At 34.1% G+C, this 27888-nt stretch overlaps 6 protein-coding genes and 1 long non-coding RNA gene across 9 annotated transcripts; 2 read left to right on the top strand and 5 right to left on the bottom strand.

Annotated features, from left to right (window-relative positions):
• Window positions 1-547: 547 nt before the first annotated feature.
• LOC123224452 lies at window positions 548-1441 on the top strand. The gene is made up of 3 exons (XR_006503972.1): window positions 548-711; window positions 787-975; window positions 1061-1441. It is a non-coding gene; the product is annotated as an uncharacterized LOC123224452 (long non-coding RNA).
• Window positions 1442-1717: 276 nt separating this feature from the next.
• Window positions 1718-2543, bottom strand: LOC123224140 (early nodulin-like protein 1). The gene is made up of 2 exons (XM_044647693.1): window positions 2342-2543; window positions 1718-2244 (listed from the first exon to the last, which is right to left on the bottom strand). Exons 1-2 carry the CDS (start codon window positions 2535-2537, stop codon window positions 1931-1933), a joined length of 510 nt encoding a protein of 169 aa, XP_044503628.1. The 5' UTR covers window positions 2538-2543; the 3' UTR covers window positions 1718-1930.
• Window positions 2544-2960: 417 nt separating this feature from the next.
• On the bottom strand, window positions 2961-7604 carry LOC123224139 (uncharacterized membrane protein At3g27390-like). Of its 2 annotated transcripts, none has more exons than XM_044647692.1 (11): window positions 7445-7604; window positions 7129-7313; window positions 6533-6641; window positions 6250-6442; window positions 6028-6161; window positions 5530-5818; window positions 4734-4840; window positions 4513-4648; window positions 4145-4340; window positions 3719-3962; window positions 2961-3600 (listed from the first exon to the last, which is right to left on the bottom strand). In XM_044647692.1, exons 2-11 carry the CDS (start codon window positions 7220-7222, stop codon window positions 3354-3356), a joined length of 1749 nt encoding a protein of 582 aa, XP_044503627.1. In that variant the 5' UTR covers window positions 7223-7313; window positions 7445-7604; the 3' UTR covers window positions 2961-3353. The 2 variants fall into 2 exon arrangements, with proteins under 2 accessions (XP_044503627.1, XP_044503626.1); XM_044647691.1 differs by having other exon boundaries at window positions 7129-7317.
• Window positions 7605-10223: 2619 nt separating this feature from the next.
• On the bottom strand, window positions 10224-12947 carry LOC123224111 (protein LOW PHOTOSYNTHETIC EFFICIENCY 1, chloroplastic-like). The gene has a single exon (XM_044647640.1). It carries the CDS (start codon window positions 12614-12616, stop codon window positions 10343-10345), a length of 2274 nt encoding a protein of 757 aa, XP_044503575.1. The 5' UTR covers window positions 12617-12947; the 3' UTR covers window positions 10224-10342.
• Window positions 12948-16424: 3477 nt separating this feature from the next.
• LOC123224320 (BAG family molecular chaperone regulator 2-like) lies at window positions 16425-17287 on the top strand. The gene is made up of 2 exons (XM_044647956.1): window positions 16425-16786; window positions 16867-17287. Exons 1-2 carry the CDS (start codon window positions 16501-16503, stop codon window positions 17070-17072), a joined length of 492 nt encoding a protein of 163 aa, XP_044503891.1. The 5' UTR covers window positions 16425-16500; the 3' UTR covers window positions 17073-17287.
• Window positions 17288-19077: 1790 nt separating this feature from the next.
• On the bottom strand, window positions 19078-21918 carry LOC123224534 (zinc finger protein CONSTANS-LIKE 6-like). 2 transcript variants are annotated; one of them, XM_044648248.1, is made up of 3 exons: window positions 20985-21891; window positions 19757-19978; window positions 19078-19500 (listed from the first exon to the last, which is right to left on the bottom strand). In XM_044648248.1, the coding sequence occupies exons 1-3, from the start codon at window positions 21744-21746 to the stop codon at window positions 19468-19470; spliced, it is 1017 nt and encodes a 338-aa protein (XP_044504183.1). In that variant the 5' UTR covers window positions 21747-21891; the 3' UTR covers window positions 19078-19467. The 2 variants fall into 2 exon arrangements, with proteins under 2 accessions (XP_044504183.1, XP_044504184.1); XM_044648249.1 differs by lacking the exon at window positions 19078-19500 and adding an exon at window positions 20692-20801 and having other exon boundaries at window positions 19961-19978; window positions 20985-21918.
• Window positions 21919-24712: 2794 nt separating this feature from the next.
• Window positions 24713-27040, bottom strand: LOC123223946. The gene is made up of 4 exons (XM_044647444.1): window positions 26641-27040; window positions 26095-26115; window positions 25644-26019; window positions 24713-25328 (listed from the first exon to the last, which is right to left on the bottom strand). Exons 1-4 carry the CDS (start codon window positions 27038-27040, stop codon window positions 24713-24715), a joined length of 1413 nt encoding a protein of 470 aa, XP_044503379.1.
• Between the last annotated feature and the right edge of the window lie 848 nt (window positions 27041-27888).

Raw genomic sequence — 27888 nt, forward strand, 5'->3', positions numbered from 1 at the left:
CAAAAATTCAATAAAGTCATTCTATTTGTTACAAGATTGATGGAATTTTAAGAGTCCATTAGCTTTGAAACTTTTTTCTAATTTAATTATTTAGTATCCAATTTTAAATTTTATTTTAATAAAACTATATGCATAAATAATAATGATAGATTTATTTTTAATTTTTATCTATCCAGTCATATGATAACATATTATTATTTATACATAAAATTATATTTATTGGATTGCTAATTTCATTTATTTTATTCATGTTGAATATCTTCTAAATATCTTATTATAAAGTTTTAATATCATGCCACGTGATTTCTAACATTTTTAGACAGAATATATATATTTTTTATTATTTGGAATTACCCAAAGTTTTTATGACATATCTTAATTTACTTGGAACTACATTTGTCTGTTCAATTTCTGTTTATATGTTAGAAAAACAGTTGCATTACAGCTACGTGTACTAAAATCTCAGCCTAATCCTACATTTACCCCGCATTACACACGCTATTAGCACTAATATTAATCTTAATACTATCACCACCCTTAATTATATCTTCCCTCTCTCTGGTTCGGCCTTAATACTCGCCCTCTTTTCTTTCTGTTTTCTCCATTTTTTTCACCATTAATTTTATATCTTCTCTCCATCGTTCCTTCTTCCCTTCCATCGTCTTCTTACTCTCTGCGAAGCTCCTCCTGTTTTTATCATCAATGGCCGGGGTAAGCCTCAATCTCTTTTAGTATAATGTTTACGTTATCGATTGTGAATAAAATTTGTTTTTGTAAAATGCGCAGCAAGAAAAGGGTCGGCCTTTGCCGAAATTCGGAGAGTGGGATGTGAATAATCCTGCATCGGCTGACGGATTTACAGTCATATTTGCCAAGGCTAGAGATGAAAAGAAATCCAGCGGCACAGCTGCATCGGCCAAGCCTCCATCACAAAAGAATATACCAAAATCTGGTGGATATAATCATCCTCCACCGGTATGTATATACAATTATCATACATTTCACATTGTTTCTTCAATTGGGCATTTGTGTGTGATTGTGAAGACGTTTTTTCTTGCAGAAAAAATGGTTCTGCTGTTTCTAAGATTGGTAAAATGGCGATGGTTTTGGAGCTATAAATACACCTTATATAGTGGAATGAAGATTTTCATGTGTGCATGTGGGACTGCAATTGGGGAGATTTGTAATGGATGAACATTTTCTTTGTCCCTTCATTATTATATTTATGTTGTTTCCTTTTTTTTTTCCAAGCCAGACCAGAAATCCCTGTTCTCTTCATGTTTTATGTATTCCAGTAGGAAAGAGACATGATGAGAATGAGGACACTGCACTTTTCTTACATGTACCTGTGTATATTTCTTTGATAACTAAAGTGCTTCTGTGATTTTGGCTTGAGTCCTTACTCATTATTTAATTATTTATTTTTTAAAGTTTTGGGTGAGAATTGTAATACAAATAAATTAATATTTATATATAAATTGAATCGAATTATAAAATTAGATCAAATTATAAATTAATTTATAATTTAACTGATTAAATCTGTCTATCCAATTTTAAAAACTACTCATAGGTTAATGAGGTAACCCTCTAATACCAAGTACATCAAATAATGATGGAGAACCTCCAACTCCTATTTCTAATGCCCTCTTCCTACAATTCTCGTTTTCCACATCAAAACTAGATCTTCTCAAGCACTCATCCATCGTAAGATTAGGAATCCAAAAAGGTCCCTCAAACAAAGACAATATCAACACAAATAGCATCTGAAAATCTGAACTTTTCGCATGGTTATCAACCAAATAACATTACCAAATATTAAAAAACCCAAAAACAAAAATATACGCCCAAAACAACTAATACTAAACAGAAAAACTTCGGGATAACAAGAAAAAGGAAATTCACAATTCACAAACACAGGAAGCTTGATGGACTAGAAGAGATAAGAAGCAACATAAACGTAAACAAGGTGAAGAACAATGGCTTGTTTTGAAACGCCAGGACCTGGGACTGTAGAAGATTTGTGGTCACTTGGAATAGAGTCCTCAGGCGAAATGACCTTTACGATCATCTTTTGTCCCTTTTCACAGTGCCCGGATACTCCACTTATGAAGTAGAATGACCCCGAGTGGTCAAGCCTGAAGGCTGAGTCGCCAGTGTTTGAGAAGAACTTGGGACGTGTTGAGTTGCACTTATTGTACTCTTTCTCTGTCACTTCCATGACTGAGTCCTTCTTGTACTTGAAAACTAGGCATGGGAAAACACACAACAAGAGGAAAAAATAAAAAACGTTAACGTTTTGATTCTTGTCAGTGTAAATGAGTCTTATGTTTGTTTTACTCACAGATAATGTCACCAACTTGAAATCTGTTCTCTGAGGCCCAGACATTGTAAACTTTGGTGTCATTGGCAGGAGGGACAACCCAGCCTTCGGTGCCGCCGACTTGAAACTCGAGGGAAGATGAGAGGTAATGAAGAGAAGAGAAGATGGTAAGCAAGAGAAACATTACATTGACAGAGTTGATGCAGAAATGAGCCATGATTGGTAACTTTGTACGCTCTTGCTGTGAACAAAAACAAAAGTAGATATACTGTTGCAGTGAATAAGTTGTTTTTACACATGGGTTTTTGTTTTTATAAGGAGCTGCCGAGAGTCAGTTATTTTAAATTGGAGGGTGGACATGGGAGTAGTGGGAGGCGACGGTTGAGCTACTACATGTTTGCTATAATCCTGGGTCATGGGCTTGACCAATCAGCTTTTTTATCAAACAAATTCCCGCTGAACTAATGATATGAAATTCAACTTCATTTTCCTTCCTGTTCTAGTCTACTTTGGCATGCTTATCCAAGATGCTGTTTCTGAGAGATTATGAAGAATGCTAAGCTTACAATTTGTATTAGCAAAGATCTAATCCGACTGCAATAAATGGCACCAATTCAACTGTCATGCTACAGCAAAGAGATTTAAGTATCAACCAGCTTTATTGTATCAGGCTGAAGAGGATGAAATGACAACATCGGTTGGAGTATAAAACACAGTTTACAATCAAACAGACCAATACAAAGCTAATTTATTTGTCAGCTCATGTGGGTATAATGGCTCAAAAAATGTTGAATTTACAGTTACCATGATATTTAACGCCAGAAGCTCTACATACGAAGGCAATTTTGACAGTGGCGGGAACTTGTTATATTTCATTCATCGTGCACATTTGTGTTCTTTCTCCCCCAGTGCCAGCTACCATAAGAAGATGACAGATGAACAGGATCATTCTAAAAATGAATTTTTCTGCTTATATGTGCAGCAAAGAGAATATAAAGATGAGAATGCTATTGACCCTACAGTAGCGTCCCCATCATAAGATGTCGACATCCCTAAGAGTTGTTGACCCTTGATCAGATCTGTTGTTGCTTGTTATCCTTTGAAATGATTTCTGGATCTGGGCAAATGCACTCTTGGATCTTTGTATTTTCTGAGGTCTATCAGTTGATTTACAGTCACTATTCTTCTTGGCAAGATATTCTGATAGGGTCTCTATGAGACTCTCAAAATGACGGCGAAAAGTTGGATATCTTGAGATAGATTTGGTGAGTCCTATCAGCCTTCATGGTAAAATTAAAGAGGTAAATAAAGAAACAGATATAAGAGCAAAGGGAATTTAAACGAGAAGAAATCTACAGAAATGTAAAATGGTTATAGCAAAACATTTTTCATCATTACCTTCTTGCTAATGCATCAAGTTCAGCTCGTTTACGCTCAGATTCAGGTGGTGAGTAACTATTTGAGTTTTTCAACCTTGCAATATCACCACACAACAGAACTAATTTTCCTAGGTAGTCCTCTTCTTCCTCTGAAAGGTTTTCCGCTCTAATCTGATCCTTCATTATCAGAAAGGGGTTAAGAAACCAATCAAAGAAAGCATCTTTTGGTCTGTTTGTGGTAGTTATCTCAGAAACACTGTCAGCTGCATCAGAGATGTAAGAACAAGAAATATTAGACGTTTGTCAATATGAACAGAACAGAACTTCATCACAAGGAGAGTCCAAAACTTCCATTTAAGGATCTTAAATAAGTGTCCTGTTTATATATACTCAGCATACAGAAGAGAATGCCTAGGCGCAAGACAAAAGGAAAATATTCACTCACCTATCAATATTCCAGATGAGTTGGCTTTTGCAGAGTGCACAAGTCCCTTAAAAAGGCAATAAGCTAGCAAGCCAATCCTAACCACTCTACTGCCATTATTAGATTTGGCATCTTCAATGTCTTTACCGGTTATTAGTCCTTTGACAATCATGATTTCCCCATGTTGTTTACACTCCTTCAGTAAGGCCTCAAACAGCTACAAGATTAACAAAACAAATATTCAATTCAACCCAGAACCACAAGATATAACATGGAAGTATACAAATTAGACAGGGTTAAGTCCAACCATTATTGAATCCATAAAATTATTATGCTGAATTTGTTCAAACTATAGGCAGTTCCTTTAGGCCAGGTCAGATGCAACATACCTCAAATGGCTTAAATTCAGTCGGAGGCTTGAATGAACCAGAGCGAGAGGGAGGATATTTGAAGGAATTGGACTTTGAGAAAGAAGTTCTGTGAGAACTGGTCCGTGACAGCTGTGTCTTCTTTTGGTACCGGGGCCTGTCAGCATTGTAAATAAATCAAACTCTATCACACAGTGTGAACCTAAGTTAAAACTATAAGTTACTAGAGTTTTGAATTGAACCTAGGAAAGCAGGATCCTTCACGCATGCCAAGAATGTCATTGCTGTACTCATCATAAATGGACAAGGAAGCAACAATATAGCAGAGACCAAACCAAAAAGAGGACTCCTGAATAGCAAAGGCTACATAATCAAATTACATTTCACCAGCAATCTATGCTATAAATCAAAATCTTCATATCTTAGATAAATTCAAGGTCTCTGGCATTGTTACCAAATATCATAACAAAATAAGGAATGGGATAGGAGGCGTGCATGCAATGAACACTGATGTGCATAGTTTGAACATGTGCACAAAGAAAAATTGCTCAAATAGGAGAATCAGCTAGCAATTAAATCGACTCGGCTCAATGGAAATAGGAGAATTGGCTAGCAACTAAATCCACTCAGCTCAATTGAAACAGGAGAATCAGCTAGCAATTAAATCCACTCAGCTCCATTGAAAGAATCAGCTCAATTGAAATGTTAAGCATAATAGTAATCAATGAAGTATATTCTGATTGCTGCTGGGAAACAAAATGGATTGCAATTGGCTTCAACATAAGTATACCGTGCAAAGACTTCTATTATATGAATAAAAAGGGAAGTATTGAATTTTTTTTAATGGAAAAAAGGAACCTAATTGAGTTAAAAAAGTGGTATAATGGTTTATCATTTTCGAACAGTATTGGTTCATTTCAAGTGCTACACTGAAAGGGTTTCCATATGCCACATATATAGCAATTATAACTCTATTTCTGTTTGTAAAACCTATAAGAAGCAAGAAAACTCAAAATTGACCGGGCAAAAGATTCTAACCTGATAAACAACTATCCCAGCATAAGCACCAAGGAAGATGGTAGCTAGAATGGAGCCTAAAACTGCCCCAACAACAGCCAATGGCCAGAGTAGAATGGCAAGACCCGCAAACGGTACACATATAGTCTCTAAAAATGGGCCTTCTCGACCTATAAGGTCATGAAACAATTGATGCCACCCCTTAAAGAGCATATAGGGGCTCTTGAATATGGCAATGACTGAGATCAATGGAACATCAACCAGTACACCGAGCACCCCAGCTATGATAGCACCAGGAATATCAAGCAATCTAGAACAGAGTTGATGAAAAAGGTCAGCTAAAACCAAAAATTTTAAATGAATGATTAAATGAACTGATTTTATAGCTGATGGTTATCATACAAGTTTCTTAGAATTATAAACAGTGACACTGACACCCATTTCCTTGTTGCAACTTCATTAACAAAAGAAATATGGATTAAAGAAAGAAATTTTGGGCAAGAAGAATAAACAGCAAACCTTATCTCGTAATATTTTCCATCTGTCCTTTTCTGCTTCAGGTCATCCATAACTGAAAAGTATGAATGGAAACAAACGTCTCGAAAATCTCTGACTACAATGAAGCTGTGTTTTACAGTGCTCCAAGTTCCATCCTGCAAAGTGATATCAAGTTGCTATCATCCAAACCAACAAGAAAAAATAATATACACCAGAAACAGAGTTTTGATATATAAGACATACATAAAAACAGTGGAACAAATCATTTTCTTTCCCTTCTCCAACAGCATCAAAAGTGGCAAAAATTGGTGAAAGAAAGCCATAAAGTGCTCCCACAATGATGCTTCCAACAATGCCAACTACTGGCCACAAAACCAACAAGACTGGCATGCATATGCAGATAACAAGCTTCAAAACTGGCCCTAATCGTTCACATCTGCTTGTCAGAGAAATTAACAAAATGAGAGAGCATATAATTAGATAGAGTTAACATTCTAAATGGAAAAGAGGAGGATTAAGAAAAAACCTCAAAATGGAATGGTAAGTCCAGAAAACATGTACTGGCAAGAGTCCCAATATGATAGCCGAGTTTCCAGTTGTCATGATAAGGCATATAAATGGGAAGAAAATGATTCCTGCAAAAACAGTGTGTTACATAAGAATGACTGTGCTCTACCAAAGTCAGGAAATATTAATCATGCAGCTAACTGCTTTATTACTAATTGATTTGTAATGACTTCACAAATATGTATATTAAATAACTAATAATCCATAATTATTCTACCTGCCCTAGTACATAGCTCAAAAACCATTAAGAAGACATAGATTTTGTTGCATATAAGCTTGGGAATCTCTCATCATTTTTATTAATGTGATGACCACGGCTATTCCAAACTACAAGTTCACAGAAATGCATATAATCTACAAAAATATATAAAGGTATAACGAAATTAAATCTTATTCACTGACTCATCAAAAGCACTCTGTGTTAGATGAAAATAATTCATTTCACATGATAGATAACTTAGCTAGTTGAGTACAGAAATGGATACTAAGAAACAATTACCACAACAAGAGATATAATAGTGAAAAATTAAAGGAAAAAGGTCAAGAAACACGAACCCTTTATGACACCCAGAAGAAGCAACCCGAAGAAGTAAGGAAGAAAACAAATAAAGCTCCATAAAGAAGCCCAAAAACCTCGGGGTGGCTCCATTGATTCCGTAACTCTTTAGATCTCCACAAACTTCACACAGTGAATCTATCTCACACTCCACACAAATCAATAATAGCCTCCACTTTGAATCCTTACTACAATAACAAAACAAAAACCCAATCAGCAACTACAACTTCCCGTCACTGGGCTAGAAATGATGAAGAAAAAAACTAGACAAAGCAAAAGCTAAGGTTGCTTGCTTGTCTGGTTTAGAGTACTTACTGAACGTTGAAGTTTGAAGATGAAATTAAATTAAAAAAAGGTTAAAAACAGAAAAAAGATGATACGGGGTTTGTGGATGGAAGGAAAGACAGTTGAAAGAACAGTTGAAGACGTGATGAAACTGATAATGATCGGTGTGTTGATGAAGGCTGAAGCAAGCGGACGAAAGAGAAACAGTTGCCTTAAAATTAAATGATGATCGTTACTGCTAATGTCCAGTCAGCAACAAGCTTTATTCGGTAATATCTCTTAAAATCCGAATTATTCCAGGCAGGTTTTTTCATACAATAAATTTGCACGTAATTATTTTGAGGGTATAAGTTGAAATATATATCATAAATATTTTTTAAATAATATTTAATTATAAAATAATATATATAAATATATATTTATTTATATATTCAAAATAAAAATCCATAACAATGCACATTTTCTTAAATTTACAACGAATTTATTGACTATTTTCCCCTCCATCCCAAAGAAATGTATATGATTTGATTAAAGTTGGTGGACAACTAGAAATGGAGTCGCACCAAAAAAATATACAATTTGTGTTTCAATATTAAAAAAAATAATTAATTTGATGAAATATTTATTTATTTATTTATGAGTTAACAAAAAGTAAAAGAAAAAATCAATAATATTTATTTTATAATGGTCAATGGATTGATTTTTCAGTTAGGTCCACCCAAAGTTAATGATTTTGAATTGAATAATATTATTTGTATATATAATTTAAATATATAATAATATATCATTATATAATTAAATATTATTTTATTTTTAAATTTAAATTATTTAATCATATAATAATATATTATATATATTTAAATATTATATTATATAAAAAGGGATTTATTGTTTTGAATATATATATATATATATATATATATATAATTTTATTGTTTTGGATTTGCGGCTTAATCATCCCACTCTTTGCAAAGAATTTTCTCATTTTCTTCTCACCATAAAATTCTTATTATTTATTTATAAAAAATAAAATTACCAATTTGGTAGCATTATTATTATTATAATATAGCTATTATAAAAAAAAATTATTTCCATGAATGTCCCATCAGGTGATTTGTGTTTACAGGGAACTAATAAATACATACCATAACGTTAAATTAAGACATGATATATATTTATATACAGCTCAAAATGGTGGAAGGTTTGAAATCAAAGGCCCCAAAAAAGAGAAATAGCAAACACCCAAGGAGACTGAATTCCCACCATTAAAATAGGAAGTTAGGCATGACAGAGAAGGTAACGTTATTGTTAATTTTTTAAGAAAGAACCCATTTGAGTTAGATCCTTTTTTTTAAAGGTCAAATCAATTATATTGAATAAATTAAAAAAAAATTTATATTTATATTTTTTATATATAAAATCTCTTATTTTGTTATTATTTAATGATAAAGGAGAAGGTCTGCAAATATAATTAAACAAACAAATTAGACACGCATTTTCTTGAATGGTGGCTGGCACTGCTAGGCTGACTCATTCTTGGATGCAATAATCTAATCTTTTGGTAAAAGAATGACAAGTTTATTATAATCCTTCAGTATTATTGGTGGCTTGTTGATTAACTAAGCTGCATGCAAGCATGTGACAGCCAGCTAGCTGCAGCTTCATCAGGTTGACATGAGAGCAAGTGAATCCTGTTTTTATTGGGTGCCTTTGTCACTTTTGAATTCTTTGAATGAGCGTTCTGGGAATATGCTATAATCTGGTATATAGTAAATAATAAAAACCCGTGTATATCAAACATGAGATGAGATCATATAATTTTTTTCTCATACTAACTGCGACACTCCTGTAACGTCAAATCTTATTATAATATACGGGTGTTCACTTGGTGATCCTCTGATGATCTGCACTTCGCGGCTCCAAAAGTTCACAGAATAATAATAGCAATTGAGGATAAGACATCCTAGCGTTGGAAACCTAGTGGACTATGGCCATTATCTATTTGTTGCGGATAACATAAAGGTAGCATATTCATGGTTCAGTGGTAGGCTGCATAATTGAATCCATTCCCTGTGTCTACTTTCAGTTGGGTTTAAAAAGGAAAAACCTTATTCAAGCCAGTTATCTTTTCGAAACTGAACCAACCATATCATACAGATAAAATCTCAGTGATTGGCCTCACAACCATTGATTAGATTAGGGTTAGATTCGAACCGAGCCAAACTGAGCTCAAGCTCGAGCTCAAACTCGGCTCCGTTCAAATATAGTTGGCTCAAACTCGACCGAACTCGGCTAAAGCAGGCTCAAATTGAGTTTGACTCGTTTTTCATTATCAAAACGACGTTGTTTTAATACATATTGATCAAAACGACGTCGTTTTGTATCAAAAATTTTAATTAGAAAATCTGACGAGTAGCTCGAGCTCGAACTAGACTAAGGCCGGTTTGTTTCGGGCTCGACCTAGCCGAGCTCGAGTTGGCTCAGCTCGAATCTAACCCTAGATTAGATAATTCAAGAGTGATATGATCTTGACATGTCTCAAACCCAACCTCTCTTCCTTAGGGATTCCATATACTACCCATCTGGGCAGTTGGGTCCACTTTGAATTGTGTTTAGAGTCTGAAATCACCAATAGGATGAGTTGTATGAGCTTTGAAGTAGGGTCTTCTGGTCTTTCATACCCATTGATTCCTAGCTAGGCTCAAAATATCATAATGTCCAAAGGAAAGATTAATAGAGAATAAAAGATTCAACCTTAAAGCCATTTAGTACGTGAAATTAGTAATCAAGTGAATTTAAAAACGAATCATACTCCAGAAAGGCTAAATTTCTGCATTGTTCCGCGAAATCAAGAGCATTCCTGTTGTCCTTACAAACTGAATATACAATGATATGTAAAAAGAATATGTAAAAATTCATGATAAATATCTATTGATTTCCTTCTGTTTGTGGGGAGTAAATTTCATTTTTATCAAACGGCTTACTTCTCCTAGGAACATCAGCAAAGTGACAGAAATCTGTTAAATTCTTCCTAATTACCACTTTCTTCCTTTTGTCTGGTGGCCGAGGTCCTAAAGTAGTCAAATCAATAGTTGATCTATAGACTAGAGAGGATTGTACAACTGCATCGTAAGCCTTTGTGGAGAGGTTAAGGCCCTCATTGTGAGCCCTCAAATACAAGTCGAACGCAACCCTTGGTCTACCGTCCTTTGCAAGAGCCTCGATCAGCACTTCATAAGTGATCTCATTTGGTGAGATGTTCTGAACATTCATTCTATGAAACCATTCATATGCCGCACCGCTCATACCATTGCGTGCACATGCACTGACAATTGCATTGTATGTGACAACTGTTGGCTTGATACCAGTTGAATCCATCTCCCGAAATATTAGCTCAACCTTATTAAAATTCCCTTGCGCACTGAAAACTGAAGCCATAATTGTGTAAGCATAAAGGTTTGGTTCCACACCGACATTAAGCATATGTTCCCAAACCCGGAGGGCTTCATCATAGAGTTTTCCTTTTTCAAGGGCACTAAGCAATGCTCCATAGGAGATGATTGTGGGTTTTTCACCATTTTCTACCATTCTCTTAAATATCTGCACAGCAGCAGAACATTCAGAGGCCTTGGAACATGCAACAAGAACTGCATTCCATTCCCTACTTCCAGGTTTAAGACCTTTTTCTTCCATCTTGTTGAGCAACCTAACACCCCATCTCCAAATTCCTCTTTTCTTAGCTGCACTAAGTAATATGTTAAAGTGAGAGACAATTAATTCGTATGACATGTTATTTGGCTTTGGTCCCTTTTCCAATAAATCCTCATAGATCTCCAAAGCTGCCCACCACTTCTTGGCCTTCCCCATCAACCAAATCAGATGATTGCAGACAGATAAGCTTATTTCAGCATAGCTTTCTCTAATCCTAGCATATAATTCTTTGGCAACAACATAATGTTCATCACGGGTACAAGCCCAAACAAGGCGCTCATATTCAGCTTGACCGGGCTGAAGCCCAGCATTGTCCATTTCTGTCAGAAGTTTTAACACATTGGTGCTCAGGTTTTCATCCTTTACAAGCCAACGCCTCATCACTTGGTAACAAATACGAATGGTGAAATTCTCAAGCTTAACAAACTCATAATCCCAATCTTCATCACCATCTTTTCCTACGTCACCTTTCAGATATTTCTCTCTAAATTCAACAAAGAACTTTAATGCTCCAATCCCATCTTCCATTCTTCGATAAGCCAACAATGCCAGAGAATAGGATACAGCAGATGGAGTAAAGCCCTTCTGCTGAATCTCCTCGAGAACATTAAGGGCCTTGGTTGCTTCTGTTTGCTCTATATAAATAGCCATCAAAGCATTATAAGTCACAATATTAGGAGCAATTCCTTCCTCAGCCATATCCTTCATAACTCTCTCTATTTCCGTAAATTGTTGACATTGTTTCATTGCACCCAACAGGCTATTATACACAAAAAGGTTAGGTCCAGTAGCACCCCCTGTTTCTTTCTTCTTTCTCTTCAGCCACTCAAACAGAGCTATTGCACACTCCATTTTTTTATCCTTGCCAAAACCTCTAATCATAGTACAGTATACTTGTGGAGGCAAATCACCCATGTCCTTTAGAACCCCTTCTACATCATCCGCTGTTTTGGCAAGCCACAAACTCTGCGCCAAGGCCTTAACATCAATCCTAGAACTCAACTGCTCCCCAACTTTGCCCTCCCTCTTAATATCAACTTCTTCCCTTTCTTCATCATTTCCATCACTATTTCCAACCATATCTACGCTACGATAATCAACATTGTCACTCTCAGTTTTCTCAGACAACCCATCAACCGTAAGGAGTTCACTTCCAATTTCTTGTTCCTCCATTGTCCAAGCCAACATGACTGGCATGCCAAAATAGAATTTCTTTGGCTCACAAAAGATAGCCAGGTTGAGAGTAGAGAATCCAGATAAAAAGCCACATATAGAATCAAATTTTATGCTCCTAAAACGCACCCCACTACAACGAAACCTTGAGTTGGCAGAAACTAAAAAGAAATCAGTGTTTCTGCCATCACAAACAGACTCAACAACACAAAACTTCTTTCTTCTTCTACCTAAAAATCTAGAAGAACTAACTTCTAAGTACAACGGAGGTATTACATCACAGCCACCTTTTGATGGCCACACACTTAAAGCTTGCATCTTCTACACCTCAATATACAGATAGGCAGAAAAACCCAGATATGAAATACAAAACTGAGGAAGAACAAAACATGTTACTTGAAAAGTCATGGTAAATTTCCAATTCTCATATAATTTCTACGTTATGCACAAGAGAAACGGTGACAGTACCTAGTGTTTTTGGCATACAATTCAGCGATTATTTTCTCGGTAAATTGAGTGGAATGAAATTCATACCTTGAAGATTGAGGCTTTAGAGAGGCAATTAAGAGTTGGGTTTTTGGTGTTCTCTCTTTTGTGGACTTCTTACAGCCATTCATTTGAGACCAGCAGTCAATTAAGCTTGTGATAGAAATGGAAAAGGACAATTAGCAAATGAACTACGTCGTTTCATTTTTGTTACGACAGACGCCGAGTTATGGTTATGGCCCATGGGTTCATGAAATGGGTCTGGTAAAGCCCAATAACAAAATTGGGTAAGGCTCAGGCCCATGCCTAGGTTCAAAGGCTTGCGTTCCAAAGGCTATGGTATTATTCATAGTATCCGAAATCACGTGTTGTATTGTATATTAAAAATCTAATTTTTTATATCATATATTATATTATATTATAGAATACATTTTTTAAAAATAAAATAATAAAAAAATTCTAACTGACACAATATCATTTTGTAAAATATCACAAACACTTATGAAATTTTAATAGTTTTTATATATAAAATTACTACATCGTTTTTTTTTTAAATATATTAATTCATATCAATATATTATCATATCGTATAATACATTTATTATATCATATTAATTTAACATTTTTTAAAATATATATTATTTTTCACTTGAATTGTATCATATCATAAAATACTTATCATATATTTTAAAAACTTATAACCATTGTATCATATTTGAATTGGAAGAAATGACAATTAGAAAGCAACAAATTAGCAAAGAATAGCACAAGAACAAGAGAACAAAAATACAAGAAACACAGAGGCCTGATCACTGATGGGTCGATGTCGTTTCTGAATAATTAAAAAATAAAAAACAGTATAGAATAATGCACCCTATGAGAAATGTAGAATGAGTCCAGCCACTGCATGCAATGCAAAGACTGTATAATCGGCGCATCGATGCGCATAAAATCTCTGGCTATATCTTCTGCATGGGCATCCAAACAAGCAGCAAATCCTATGGGAGGCGTGAAAGTATCTATCTTGTGCTGCGTTATTTCACTTTGCATGCGTTTCTAGATATCATATCTTCACGTGTTACCTCTGAAGTTTCAACTGTTTTAACCAATTTTTAATGGTCTTTTTGTAAGAATTTGCAAGTAGACTCGAAGCTTATTCAGAATTTAAGCCTTGTTCATTGATTACCACCCATGGAGATATCAGGGTTTAAATGCCCAAGGTGAAGTGGAGTCATACATTTCAAAGAATTTTCCTTTTGGGTATTTGAATCAATCAAAACAGGTTTGTAGTTGTAACCCATGCCTGGGTGATGTAGACATGCATGGAATCGCAGGAAGATGTGGCAATCCAATCAACTTAGGGCCCTCCCACATGCTCTTTTACAAGCCATTTTGCTTCATATGGTGACATTACTTGTGTTATATCTTGTCTCTCTTGCTTAAAACATGTGGGGTGCTGTATATGTATCTTTCTAAGATATCCAAAGAATAGGTGAACAAGAAAAATCTGTAACACCTATCTCAATCTCAGAATATGGGGCAAATCCCAGATGTTAAAATCTTGCTCTCTGTGAAGTCACATCATGGTTTGATTAATATTGTACTACTGGCATTTGATTTCCATGGTCAAATACTACTTTACCAATTTATTTTTTATTATCCATATTATCATATTTAATATTTATTTTATTTTGTTAATTAATAAAAAATTTAATAATTATTTATTATAATAATATAATAAATAATATAAAACATAATTTGATTACTATATTTATTTTAAGTATTAAAAAATTATTAATACAATATTGATTTTGTTATAATTCTATTTCTACTTATTAATTTTTTTAGTACTAAAATATTTTTATTTTCAATTAATATAATAAATAATATAATTTTTTAAATTATATCTAATCAAACATAATAATTTTTATTTTTATCTATTTTTATTAAATATATAATATTTTTATTTTTGATAATAAAAAATTATCTAAATCAAAGGCATTCAAAAGGTAAACTTCCGAGCATGGTGGCCAACCAAACTTGCTAGTGGATCAAGCACTAAGAGAACAAGTCATCAAGTTTCATGAAACATGTATCTAAAATTGGGAAACATGTCCCATGATTTCCTAAAGATTCCATGATTGCAAGAAATAATACAATAACCGAATTGGTGTATATACATACTAGTTCATCAATGCGGGAGGTTTTAATTTAATAGTAGAAGTAATATTCTAAACTCTCTCCACATGGGTTGATGCCTTGAGGATTGGCCAACTACCCAAACAAAAAGTAAACCCCCAATAGCTATCTTCATCCATCCACCCACCGTACCTAAATAAAAAATATTTATACAATCAAATAGCAAGAACCAAGTAAAGACAAACAACTTTTTCTCCCTCTTTTTTTAATGTAAACGTATATTCCATCAAAATTTAAAGATCTAGGGCCCAGGACCTTATTTTCCGGCGGAGGAAAATATTTTCTGGGGTCTATTTTATGTCATATGGTGGAGAAATGTTTGTTATTATTTATTCATAGTTCATTGTTTCTTGATCTTGATCATGGAATGGGTGGTAGGTTATGCATTATATGTACAAAATTAAATGTTATAGGAGGATATTACCTTGAGCCAGGAAATCTTCTTATTTAGATATCTAAGGTTTGGCTAACGCAAATTATTAAGGTATGGAGATGACAATCCAACTTGTAAACTCATCTCTCTTCATTCAAGAAAGGAATTTTTCAATAAAAATGGGTATGAGGATAAGGATAAAGACGGCTAAAATTTTCACAATAAGAGATGGGTCAGAGACAAGGATAAATATATCTTTGACTCATTTTCTTTTCAATATGTTACTTAAACTTTTACATATTGAATTATCTTTAAAATTTTAAATTATTACAAATATATCTTGACACCTAATAAATATTATATTATTTTCAAAGTTGGAAAAGGAAGAGAAAGAGAAGAAAAATTTTCCCCGCAAGAAAGGGAGTAAGATTTTCGATCATTTTCGTATCAAGGAATGGACAAAGATAGAAAAAAGTTTTTCCTATGGGACAGAAACTAGGATTAAGGTATTTGCCCCTATCTAACTGATTGTCACTTTATCAGGATAAATGAGTTATCTAATTCAAAAGATTGACTCTCTCTAATCATTATTCAGTCCAATACCTAAAGCTCAAGATAAATGTAGGTCATGCTTTAGATAATAAGAAATTATCACTTGTACGCTTCCATGAAAGAATGAAAGGAAAAAATAGAAAAGCTAGAGTTTAAAAGAAGAAAAGATGACAAGAAAAAGCGAGGCAAAAAGGAACTGCCAGGCATGTTATGCTTCTTTGATTTTGGTTTATCCAAACGCGCCCTTAATTTGACAGTTTCCAGCCCAAGTCCTAATCATTTGTAACATAAAAATGTAGCCTCCATATTATTTTATTAAGAGTACCAACCGCCCTAATCGAGTAAGCGTGTTCCAAGGTAACCATATCCCCATGTGCCTGAGCCCCCCATAAAATCAGCAGAAGAAATTTTGCCCATACCACACTCCATGTGTCACTATCTCATTTGCCCTTCACTTTCCTAAGTCTCCATTTTTTTCTATATTCCAAAATCTCCCACTATTATATAAGTAACTAGCCCTCCAACCCTTCCCTTTACTAGAGAGTTTTGAAAGGCCAGAGAGCTTCTTGAGAAGAGAGCAGGAGACTTTCAAATGGGATTAAGAGAGACAAAGATGATCAAGTTGAGGTCGAAAAGGTTCTGCAGAGGAAGTTTTAAGCTCGGCAGCAATAGCAGCAACAATGTTAAAGCAGCTTCAACTAGAACTAGTCCAAAAGAGTATGGAGGTATAAGCGAAATCAAATGGGAACTTCGGCCTGGTGGAATGCTTGTTCAAAAGAGAGAAAGTGGGGACAGTGTAGGAGAAGGCACCATCACTTTAAGAGTCTCAACTGTTTCTAAATGGCATGATATCTCCATTGAAGCGACCTCCACTTTCGGTAAGCTCTCATATTCATTTCATCTCCAGAAAGTTTTACTTTCATTGACTCAATTTTTGTTCTGAATATTAATTTTCCAGGGGAGTTAAAGATGATACTGTCACTGGTGACAGGCCTGGAACCCAGAGAGCAAAGGCTACTGTTCAAAGGGAAAGAAAGAGAAGATAATGAATATTTACACATGGTTGGCGTTAGAGACAAAGACAAAGTGCTACTGCTAGAAGATCCAGCTATCAAGGAGATGAAGCTTCATATGAAGACTGCTTATCGTACCATAAGTGTATAATTTTAAAGCCATTGGAACATCTTCACTAACCTCCAAATGAAGCTGCAAAAATATTATAATGAAGGGCTTCTTCCTGTTCACTTGGCAATTAGATTAATGTGTAAGCTGATGCAAGTCCTGGTCATCTTGCCTAGTTTACCATGTTTATAAAAACTTTGATTCCTGATGATCATGTAATGTAAATTAATTAATGTTCTAATTAATGCTTTATTTTCTCTCTATATGTTGACACATGCACGAGTGCACGCGAAGAAGAAAAAATAATAATCAGAAAGCACAAGGGCACCTAAAGTGAGGACATTTTGATGTGTGGGACTTGGCTTTTAGTGTCGGTTCTCAAATTTAGAATGCTTCAGAAGAAAGTAAGTTGCTTCTACAAATTGACAAATTATTTATTAATGATCCAAGTTTGAAGTATAAATGAAAGGAAGTTTCAGATGCTTAAACTCATTTGTTTGGACTACATATAGACCAGACAAATATTCAACTGGGTTCTGCAAATAGTCTGGCATTGGGTTGACCCAACCTTAGGGGTTGTGAAAGGATCCAGTTTGCGGAAGGTAACTTGAACTTCAGTAATATCTGTGAAATCCCAGCAACCAAATTGAGTTGCAAAACACCCGAAATCTTAAAATAATTTTCCGGACAACAAAATAAGAACTTGGACTTATCCCAACCAATCATACTTACAATAAAATTATGGATACACATTTTTAGTATATGAATACACAGAAAATATATTATCATGTAATTAGATAATTTAAAAAAATAAAATAAAATAATACACAATTACATGATGATAAACAATACCAAAAATATATACGCATAACATTCTTCTTAGACTTATTCATAGCATCGAAAAGATATGCTACGCATTTTCATTAAAATTTATAAGGTTGAATAATTATTTTACACCTAATCTTTTGATAAAATATTTTTTTTACCCTTTAAATTTGAAAAGTTATTTACCTATCCATTATCCAATTTGGTATTGGTACATGGTAAGAGAAGAAAGATCATTTTTTCTTCATCACTTTATTTATTTATTTTTTTCCTTCAACATCTCTATAGTAAAAACAAAAGAAAAAAAAAGAAATTGAATGAATATGGTTTTTCCAAATGAGTAGGGCGAGAAGTACATTGGGCCATTTTAAATTAATAACCAATAAAAAAGAATGTGAGATGGGGCTAGTATGTTTGAGTTTATAAGGCCCATTTAACAATTTATTTCAAATACCATTTTCCATAAAATAATTTTCTCAAATATAAATTTTAACTATCTTGATTCACATATTACGAATAAGTATGAAATATTTATCATGAGGAAATACAAAGCTATAGCAAATACCCTTGTTTCTCCAAGTTCCTCTGCCCACTTAATTGCAGCACTCTTTCAACTCTCACCTCCTCTTTCTTGAGCCCTGGAAGATGGGCTGTGAAAACGTGGGCCTGCGTTGAGGACTCGACATTGGTTAACCATTGACCGGAAGGGATCAAATGGTTCATCACCAAGCAGTTTTGGGATAAGCGACATGACGAATGTTCATGATCCACCAATTCTGTTGTATGAAAGTGTGGAAATTAAAGAAGTTTAGAGATATGTGTTTTGGGGCTGGGGGGCATGTATATATAAGCAAAGAGAGGTGAGTCTTGAAATTTCTTGGGGATTCCTTTCATTTTAGTCTGTGATTTGAAATGAGAAATGTGGTGTGTTAGGTGCAATGTTTCAAAATTTGATAATATTAATGTATGATTGAAGATGAAATGAAGTTGGGGAACTCGTCTGGACTGGTTAGACAAGTAAATCACAGGACACAATCACTGAACCTATAATTATTATATTAGATAAGTCAATATTTCATAAACGTGAAAGAGACTTAAACTCTGGTGTTTTTTTTGAAAGTTTTAGTATTCTACCAATTTTAGTAACATTTGGGTCGCAAGCTGCACAACTGAACGTAACAAAATCGATTCCTAGTGCCTTTTTTCCTTCTGCCAACAAAAGTTTCTGATAGAAAAATTCAAAAGATTCACTATGTTCTCTCTTCGCCATATACACCACAGTACAGTCTAGTAGCTAGGAGAACTATATATCTTACAACTCACAGTATTCTGCAACTCGTAACTTGAAGTATATGATCTAATCTGTCTATTATTACAAACTTGGCACTTCTTCTCTTCTCTACCAGAACACCTCCAATGTAGCTGTTATCACTTGTTTTTATTCTCTCTCTCTCTTTCATATTGGGTGGTAAACAAAACTATGCTTATGCTATTTGACATGGATGCATGATCGAATAAATTAGCTAGAAATGAAGACATAAAAGAGAAGAAAAAGGTCGGCAAACAATCCCAGTACCACTCTCTTCTAAGGAACAACACTAGATCCATATATCTACACTTCTGAGCTTCTCTTCACAAATCGACCCTGCAAAGTTTCAGTTGAATTCATTTCAAGTAAATTAGATATTAGGGAAGAAAACAACAATATCTATTGCAAGATTGCAATTCAATATTTACAACAACACTTTAAGAAAGTGCAGAGCACTCCATAAAAATCCTATCAAAAAATGTATAAATTACCTGATAACTCTACACTAGAGAAAATGGGATTCTGTCATACCATTGAACCTTAATTACTCAGTATCTTAATTACTAATAATTGCGAGTGGAGCAAAGGGTACCTTCATGCGAGGGCGCTTCTCAGCATTGAGCTTTCGAACTTCATATCGGATGCGCTTGGAGAAAAGCCTATTTTGCCTTTTCTCCTTGTATCTCAAAACACTTGCCTCTCTATGCTCCATCTTCCAGCCTCCTTTGCCTCCTACTGCGTCGCTACCATCATTACTAGTCATTTCAGGCACACTCCACAAATTACCGACATTGCTGCAGGGATATATTGCCACCTGCCCCACCACAATTATACTCATTAATCAACATTACTCCAATACAACTACTCAGTATTCAATCATCATCAAGCCCTCCATTGTTTTTTATCAGGAAAAAATTTGCGGCATGTGTATTATACCATCTTTTCATAATCCACCAAAATCCTCCTATCCTCTTCCCTAATGGGAAATCAACATAATAATCAACTTCATCACACGTACATTCACTTTTAAAAATATGAACATGGTAATTAAAAGAACAAGATAAATAGTTGATGCTCTTCCAATCCAACAAGTTTGATCTTGAATGGAATTTTAACCTTTATGGGGCATTAAATCGAATGAAATTTATTTTTTATCACTAACATTTGTTAATTTTTAAGACAAACGTATTCTCATTTTTAATTAATATAATAAATAATGTGAAAATATTTTAAAATAAATATATGCAAAGATATTTTAATAAAATAGTATATTAATATTTTTTTATTATTTTTAATCAAATATAGTAATTATTTATATTTATCAATTTTTTTAAATATAATGATAGTTTATACCTAATAATTTTATAAATAATCTATTTTTATAATTATTTTTATTTTATTTTTTTGAATAAAACATTACATGTAGCAAACGAATTTAAACTCTTCTATTTAAAACCCTCCCTCCTCTTGATCAAACAACCCTTCAGCCCAATTACAACCTGATTTAATTGAAGGGCTTTGTTGTACCTATGGGAGCAATTGGGCCATAGCCCAGCTGGCTAAAACTGCACTGGCCCCCCAAATAGGTGGAAAGTGACTGCCAAAACTAAAGATTCATTGATCCTGTACACCATCCACTACAGTATGAAGGTTACAGCAAGTCAATCAGCATGCCAATTTATTTACATTTTCATCCTCATTAGTCCAAATAAAATTCAGACGCATGCATGACACCTTAACGACATACATACATACATACATACATACATACATTCATACATATATATGATTGAGTGACGATCAAGTGAGATGGATCTTACATTGGCATCATGCAATTCAGGAACAGTTTGTGGGGACTCTCCGTCAACATAGAGGGGACCCCTATCAGACCAAGCATTCAATATCTCCTGGTAATCAAGTTTCAAAGACAATAGCAATTTCTTATTCTGCCCCTGCACATGTTTCATACTCCATGCACCTTCATCCACATCATCATGATCATCAATACAACTACTACTCATCACCTCCTCTTCCTTAACAATAATCCTATTATTCTCCACGACCTCACTGTAACTTACCCATTTCTCCTCACCGGGGTCCCTCTCTTTACCCCTTATGGCCGTCCGTACCAGCCCATAGTTATGATCGTCACAACGATCTTCGCCGTATGCAAACGTCAGCGAAAGCGGCGACACCGCGGGGCTCTCCCGATCGGAGGTCGTCGAAGTCAGCAGACCGTTAAGAGTGGAGGAACTATCCGTGGCGGCGTCGAACAGGAAGCTGGCGACAACGTCGTTATCTTCATTCTCTTGTTCATGGCTGTAATCTTTAGTATCTTCAACTAAGTTCTCCGGGTAAAGAGGGAAGAGAGTGAGCTGTTGATGCAGCTCTTTCGTCAGCTTCATCTTCTTCCTAGAGATGTCTGGCTTCTTCTCAAGGCCAATCTTTAAGTTAAGACTGAGGTACTTGGGTTTCCTCCTCCTGGTACTAGTTTTACAAGATGATTTTAAAGAAACGAAAGTCGGAGTAGTTGTAGCTGTTTGCATTCTCCTCTTCTTCTTCATAGCCTGATGGTTACACATCTTCAGGTGACTAAAGTGTGAGAGACAGAGCAGACTGAAATGTTAATTGGAAAGAGGAATGAGATGAGGGAGTAAGGCTGGGACTTTCAGGTGAAGATTTAGTACAGAGTGATGGGGATGGGTTAATTTTATCGACACGTGGGATAATGGTATTGGACAATGGATTAGATTGTGCTCTTATCTGGATTTCGTTTGGGTGTGGCTGATATTCCAATTTTTTATTTCTATTTTTAAAGCACTTTTTTAATTTTAACTTACTCACGTGATGCTCACGCTTAAACGCTCTCGGCCTGCCTTTTTCCAAAAGAATGGCAGTTTTCAAACTAATTAGATAATATTAAAGTATAAATCTCTTAAAGAAATAATAATAAAATTATTATTTAAGGTTTAAATTTAATTATGATTTTACAATTCTTCCACGTGTTTGAAAATGTACGGGAAGTCGGTGAAATTACTCACTCCAAACATACACGAGAAAGTGGATGGTAATAGGACCCACCTACTCGGCACTTTTTGCGCTTGCGTGTCTTAGATCCAGCATGGCCAAGAAAGATCCTTATCTTAACATGTCATACGGCACCGTTTGGCAAACAATATATTATACGAACTTAATTAATTAGATTATTTACCATTAGTTGTGTTGAAATCGAAGATTATGAAAATATGTGATCCCAGGAACGTTCATTAAAAAAGAAATTGGCCTCCCAATTGACACAAATATCAACGCAAATGTCATTTGTGAAGGGTGTCGGTGCAACCATTAAATGAAGGAGGATTGGACCTAATGCCTTTCATGGGGATGACCCTGTATGGTTCATTCCTTAGACCGGGCTTTTGGATCAACACTTCTAACCAATTTCATCACCAGGCTATATTTGCTATTGATTTGACTATTCCAACCACAATCATTCTCTTTTGAATTAATGGACCAGGCTGTCTTTCGGCCCATCTTAACTATAATACATATGATTAAAGTCGGTTGAAGGACTAATTCCCTTGGAAAGACTACTATTTTTTTTTTTTTAATTTTTAATTTTAAAAATTTTTTTTACCCATATATAACTTCTTAAATCTATTAATTTTAAAGATAAAATTATTATTTTATTTATAATATTATAAATAAAAAAAATTTATTTATTTTCCTTAAACCCTAAAAAATAATAATTTATCTCCTAACTTAAATCTTATTTTTTCCTCTAACCGATATCAATCTAAACTAAAAAAACAAAGAGTTTTATCTTTTCGATTTGAATTGACATTAGTCAGAGGAAGAGACAAAGGGAGAGAGACCATCAAAAGAAATAAAAGTGTCAAAAAAGAGAAACTATTGACGATGACATATAAGATTGAAGAGTAAACTTTAAGGAGGGGAAATATATTTTTTTTAAACTTGAGTTATGAGGAAGAAATTGTTATTTTTTAGAATTTGAAAGATAAAATTTTAAAATTAACAAAACTGATTAATTTTAAAAGTCTATTGCCTATTCGACTTCTATATTCCCTATCCAACCAAGCATGTGTAATTGCACTACAACTAGAATAAGGCTCGCTCAAGCCCGTTAGGCCCAGTCAGCCTCAACGTGTGTGCTGAAATATGCCAAACACTCAAAATTAGTTATCGGTTGTTTTTTTTTTTTTTTTTTAAATAGGTAAGTATATACATTGCACACAAAGAGCAAATTTCCAAGACAAACAACCTAAGCTCGTCCCCGAATACAAGGGATGGCGAAAAACTCTAGTGATACATGGGAGGACTCATGAAAACAACCAGGCACAATGTCCAATAATTTAAATCAAGCTCAATTCCAATTGAAAGCCTAAGGAGGCCCAAATTATAAAAACCAAAAAAAGGTAGAACAAGCAACATCTGCAGCCCACCAAAATGCTAGGTTCAACAACTCAATTTAACTCCATAAAGATCTCAAATTTCTGCCGCACCCAGCCTTATCCAAGAGGTGCAAGCAATAGGAAGAAATGGAAGATGGCCAGGAGAAGCAAACATGATGCACCCAGGCAGAACAGAACATCCTGAAAAGACAGCAGCAGCTAAGGACCAACACCAGGAACTGTAGCAGGAACTGAAAATTGGCAGCAACACAGAGCAGCACACTTCACGGCTGGACCAAGCAGGGAATAACCAGGAGAAACCCAGGGGCTCCAGAGGAGACAAGACCAAGACTAATCCTGAGGGAGGCAAACCTTGGATGAACAGCAAGAAGGAGATCAGCAAAAGACAGGAAACCGCCCAGGTGGAATAATAATCACATGAACGTCTGCAGCTTCCTTTACTTCATCCCGCAAGTACAATTGTTACCATAAGAAAGATCAATTTATTATTATTACTATGGAGATAGAATCATTTGCGATAAGCCATTAGTCAACTCTCTTGTTCCACATAGGTCTTCCTTTACTTGTTGCCATAAGAATGATCAATTTTTGTCATGTATATTTAATTTAGCAAGCATTGTTGTTTTATGATTATTCTGACCTAGGTAGCACGGAAACGGAAACGTGGAAACGTGGAAACGTGGAAACGTGGAAACGTATTTTCTTAAAAAAGTAGGAAACGGAAACGTGGGGAAACGTGTAAATATAAAAAATACAGGGTTTTTTTTATAAATATGAAATTTTTATAAAAAATACAATAACCTATATTTTAATTAAAAAAATACAACAATTGATTTTTTCAAACCAATTTAAAATAACATATAACAAAATAATTTTGTACCAAAAATAAATTACAAATTCAAGTTCTTGAAACATGTATGTATAAATTAAATCAATACTTATATATTCATCTTTTAAAATAGAAAATATACATGTATATAAATCAATATATTTTATCACAATGTAAATAAATCAACCTACAAACTCAATATTATTTCATCAAAATAATAATTTCCAAGGTTCAATATCAAAGTCATCAAATAAAATATAAGAAAAAAATTTTAAAAATAGTAAAATATTTATTGTATTTTCTCTATTTGATCATTCTCCTTATCCATTATGTCATTTGCATCTTCATCGAAAAAAACAGACTCCAATTCTGGTTCATCTAATGACAGGTTGGCTAATTGAAGAACTCCCACATCTTCCATACTCCCAAAGTCATCTCCACCAACATCCCACATCTTCTCCTTACCATCATAATACTTAGAGTTAACCCTTGACAATAAACGAAGATTGTTATGAACAAAAACCAAATCTTCTGCACGTTTTGGAATTAATTTATTCCTTCTAATTGAATGAATGAAGGAATAAGTACTCCAATTTCTTTCACAACAAGAGGAGGAACTAGGTTGTCCAAGTACTCTGAATGCTAACTTTTGAAGCAATGGAGCATTTGAACCAAAACATGCCCACCACTTCATCGGTTCTGTATTAAATCTAGCACCAATTGAATCAGGATCTTCGAACGGTCCACTTTTGAGGGAGAAGTTAGCATACTCATCCAATGCTTTAAAACGCTCATCTTCAGAAAAGATCCTTCTAAAACATTTGTTCCTCTCAATAGATACTTCCCCATCCATATGAGGAGGCACTCTACCTTCACCTCCTTCAAGCCACTGTTCACTATAAAACCTTCGCAAATAATAGATATATCAAATAGTTAACAAATTAATACCCAATTTAATAAATAAATATATCAAATAAGTATGAAAGAAATATATAATTCAATTAGATATTTACCTTGGATTCAATGAATGAGCTAGACAATGGAGTGGAGTATTACTTTTTGCCCAACGATCATAAAGAATACTATAGATCACTGAATAGAAAGGAGAATCTTGGGTAGAAAACTTTCCTTCATGTTCATAAATAACTGATTTAACTTTTTCAATCATAGAATCCCAATTCTCATAAATCAAATGAAGACATGACTTATTTGTATCACACATTCGAATCATATCATAAATCGGTGCAGTAAAAGCAAGAATGTAATTGACCTTCGCCCACCAATTCTCATCCAACACCTTATCACGAACAAATCTTGCTTTGCCTTGATCATCTTCTCTATATTGTCCCCATTGTTCACTTACAATCATTGATTCTAGAGCACCCTTAATTAATTTAAACCTTTTGAGCATAACAACAACAGAAGCAAAACGAGTGTCCGCAACTGAAAGTAATTTCAAAGGACTAAATCGATTAAACATAGCCAATCGCATTGAATGGTTCATTATGAAGTTTTTAATTACCATAACATCACCATAAACATCAGTTATCCAATGACATTCATCATATGTCTCTTGATTAGATTCCACATTTTTAGCTGCACATATATTTTTCAAAGCTAGATTCAAAGTATGCACAACACATGGAGTCCAATAAATATGTGGAAACATACCTTCAATGATTTCCCCAGCACCTTTACAATTTTTAGCATTATCAGTTATTACTTGAACTACTTTTTGATGACCAACCTCATCAATTATCTCCTTCAATAAATTAGCAATGAAATATTTATCTTTAACTTCACCTGCACAATTAACAGCTTTAATAAACATCGGGCCTGATTCACAAACTACCATGAAGTTAATTAAAGGTCTCCTTTGTGGGTCACTCCATCCATCACTAACAATACTAACCCCTTTTTCCATCTAAGTGCTTTTAATAGGTTCCAATAACCTTTCCACATTTGTTTTCTCTTGCTGAAGTAGTGTAGTTCTTAATTTATTGTACCCAGGAGGCACATAACCACCCAATGAATGATTAGCTGCAAATGAAAAGGCACTAATATAGTTTGGATTCCTAGCAAAATTAAAAGGGAGACCACCAGTGTAAAACATTCTAGCAATTTTCTCATCTAATTGAGCTCTAGTTTGTATGTCAAAAGATTTAGCAATAGGAGAATCATCAACTTTTCTCTTCTTTAAAAAAAGATTTGCCCCACTCGGTAACGGTAAAGATAAAGACAATGATTGATTTACATTAGTAGTACTACTAGGCAATGACACTTCCTTAGGTTGAGAATTATAAACCTTATTGGTAGCTTCATCATCTAATTTTCTCATTTCTACTAAATCTTCAAATTTCACTTTAGAACAAGCACCGATTCCTTTCCCCGTAATTTTTAATAGGTGAGCTTTAACTCTAGTATAAGTCCCTTGCCTTTCTTTCTGACAAAAATTACAAACCCATTTGCATGTACCCCCTGATTCTCCAAGTTTCTCAATTTTTGTGACATATTTCCACAATGGATTTTGGTCTTCATCATTATTCTTTTTTGCAGAACCCATACTACTACTACTACTTTTAGAATTTGAAGTTTCCTTACCAGTAGCAGAATCCATTAATGATTAACTCAAATTCAGTATCACCAACAATTTGCTAGAATTTATCAAAAAAATCAACCAAATCACATAAATCACCGACTATTCTTCTTGGCAGCTTACTACACAACTGAAATAAAAGCACAAATTCAAGCACATAAATAAATCAATTTAATTATAGGAAAACTTTTATCTATAAATAATATTCAAATCAAACAAGAATAACTAAATTACAAACTACAAAATTATTCAATTAAATTATATAAAACCAAATATTCAATAATTATTAATAAAATAAATTATGGATTATAAATTATATTCATGATATATATATATATTGCAAAAATTAACCAAATTGCATTGATAATATATATATATATATATATATATATATATATTAGGGGGAATAAAGCATATAAAAAATTTAATGTTTTAAAATATATTTTATAATAAATTAGAATTCCAAGGTTGACACATCTGGAAGAATGCATGTGACGGCAAAGGCTAATGGAGCTAATTCTACTTTAAACAAAAGGCTAATGTAAAGTATATTATATATAATAATTTAATATATGTTTTATAATAAAATAAAAGTTCTGCAAACTAACAAATCTTGGAAAGCTAACAAATCTGGAAGAGGCAGCAGAATTATAATATTGCCTCAGAGATGCATTAAATTCAAATATATATAAATTAATTTATATCATCTAAGAAGCACGGAACTCATACTTTTTTCACAGATTCTTTTCTTCCAGCCAGTGTTTCAGAGAAGAAGAAGACGCCAGGACAGCAAACTTTGACAGCAAAGAAGAGAAGAAGACACCCAGCAGAAGAAGAAGACCCCCAGCAGATTGACGGCAAAGGAGATT

The sequence above is a fragment of the Mangifera indica genome, chromosome 8 (genome assembly GCF_011075055.1).
Source record: "Mangifera indica cultivar Alphonso chromosome 8, CATAS_Mindica_2.1, whole genome shotgun sequence".
In the NCBI taxonomy this organism is placed as follows: domain Eukaryota; kingdom Viridiplantae; phylum Streptophyta; class Magnoliopsida; order Sapindales; family Anacardiaceae; genus Mangifera; species Mangifera indica.

Bases quoted from the DNA above. Each gene is read 5' to 3' on its own strand.
- LOC123224140 (XM_044647693.1), bottom strand. From the start codon at position 2,537: ATGGCTCATTTCTGCATCAACTCTGTCAATGTAATGTTTCTCTTGCTT. The intron at 2,245-2,341 runs GTGAGTAAAACA...TCCCATGCCTAG, and splicing joins TCAAGTTGGTGACATTATCT to TTTTCAAGTACAAGAAGGAC.
- LOC123224139 (XM_044647692.1), bottom strand. From the start codon at position 7,222: ATGGAGCCACCCCGAGGTTTTTGGGCTTCTTTATGGAGCTTTATTTGT. The intron at 6,642-7,128 runs GTTCGTGTTTCT...CTGTTTTTGCAG, and splicing joins TCTTCTGGGTGTCATAAAGG to GAATCATTTTCTTCCCATTT. The intron at 4,341-4,512 runs GTATGTTGCATC...TTAATCTTGTAG, and splicing joins CTGAATTTAAGCCATTTGAG to CTGTTTGAGGCCTTACTGAA.
- LOC123224111 (XM_044647640.1), bottom strand. From the start codon at position 12,616: ATGCAAGCTTTAAGTGTGTGGCCATCAAAAGGTGGCTGTGATGTAATA.
- LOC123224320 (XM_044647956.1), top strand. From the start codon at position 16,501: ATGGGATTAAGAGAGACAAAGATGATCAAGTTGAGGTCGAAAAGGTTC. The intron at 16,787-16,866 runs GTAAGCTCTCAT...TTAATTTTCCAG, and splicing joins TGAAGCGACCTCCACTTTCG to GGGAGTTAAAGATGATACTG.
- LOC123224534 (XM_044648248.1), bottom strand. From the start codon at position 21,746: ATGTGTAACCATCAGGCTATGAAGAAGAAGAGGAGAATGCAAACAGCT. The intron at 19,979-20,984 runs GTAAGATCCATC...GTGGTGGGGCAG, and splicing joins CTGAATTGCATGATGCCAAT to GTGGCAATATATCCCTGCAG. The intron at 19,501-19,756 runs GTACCCTTTGCT...GAAACTTTGCAG, and splicing joins AGAAGCGCCCTCGCATGAAG to GGTCGATTTGTGAAGAGAAG.
- LOC123223946 (XM_044647444.1), bottom strand. From the start codon at position 27,040: ATGGATTCTGCTACTGGTAAGGAAACTTCAAATTCTAAAAGTAGTAGT. The intron at 26,116-26,640 runs GTGGGGCAAATC...AAAATTGTAAAG, and splicing joins TTTATCTTTACCGTTACCGA to GTGCTGGGGAAATCATTGAA. The intron at 25,329-25,643 runs GTGTGATACAAA...TTATTTGCGAAG, and splicing joins ATTTATGATATGATTCGAAT to GTTTTATAGTGAACAGTGGC.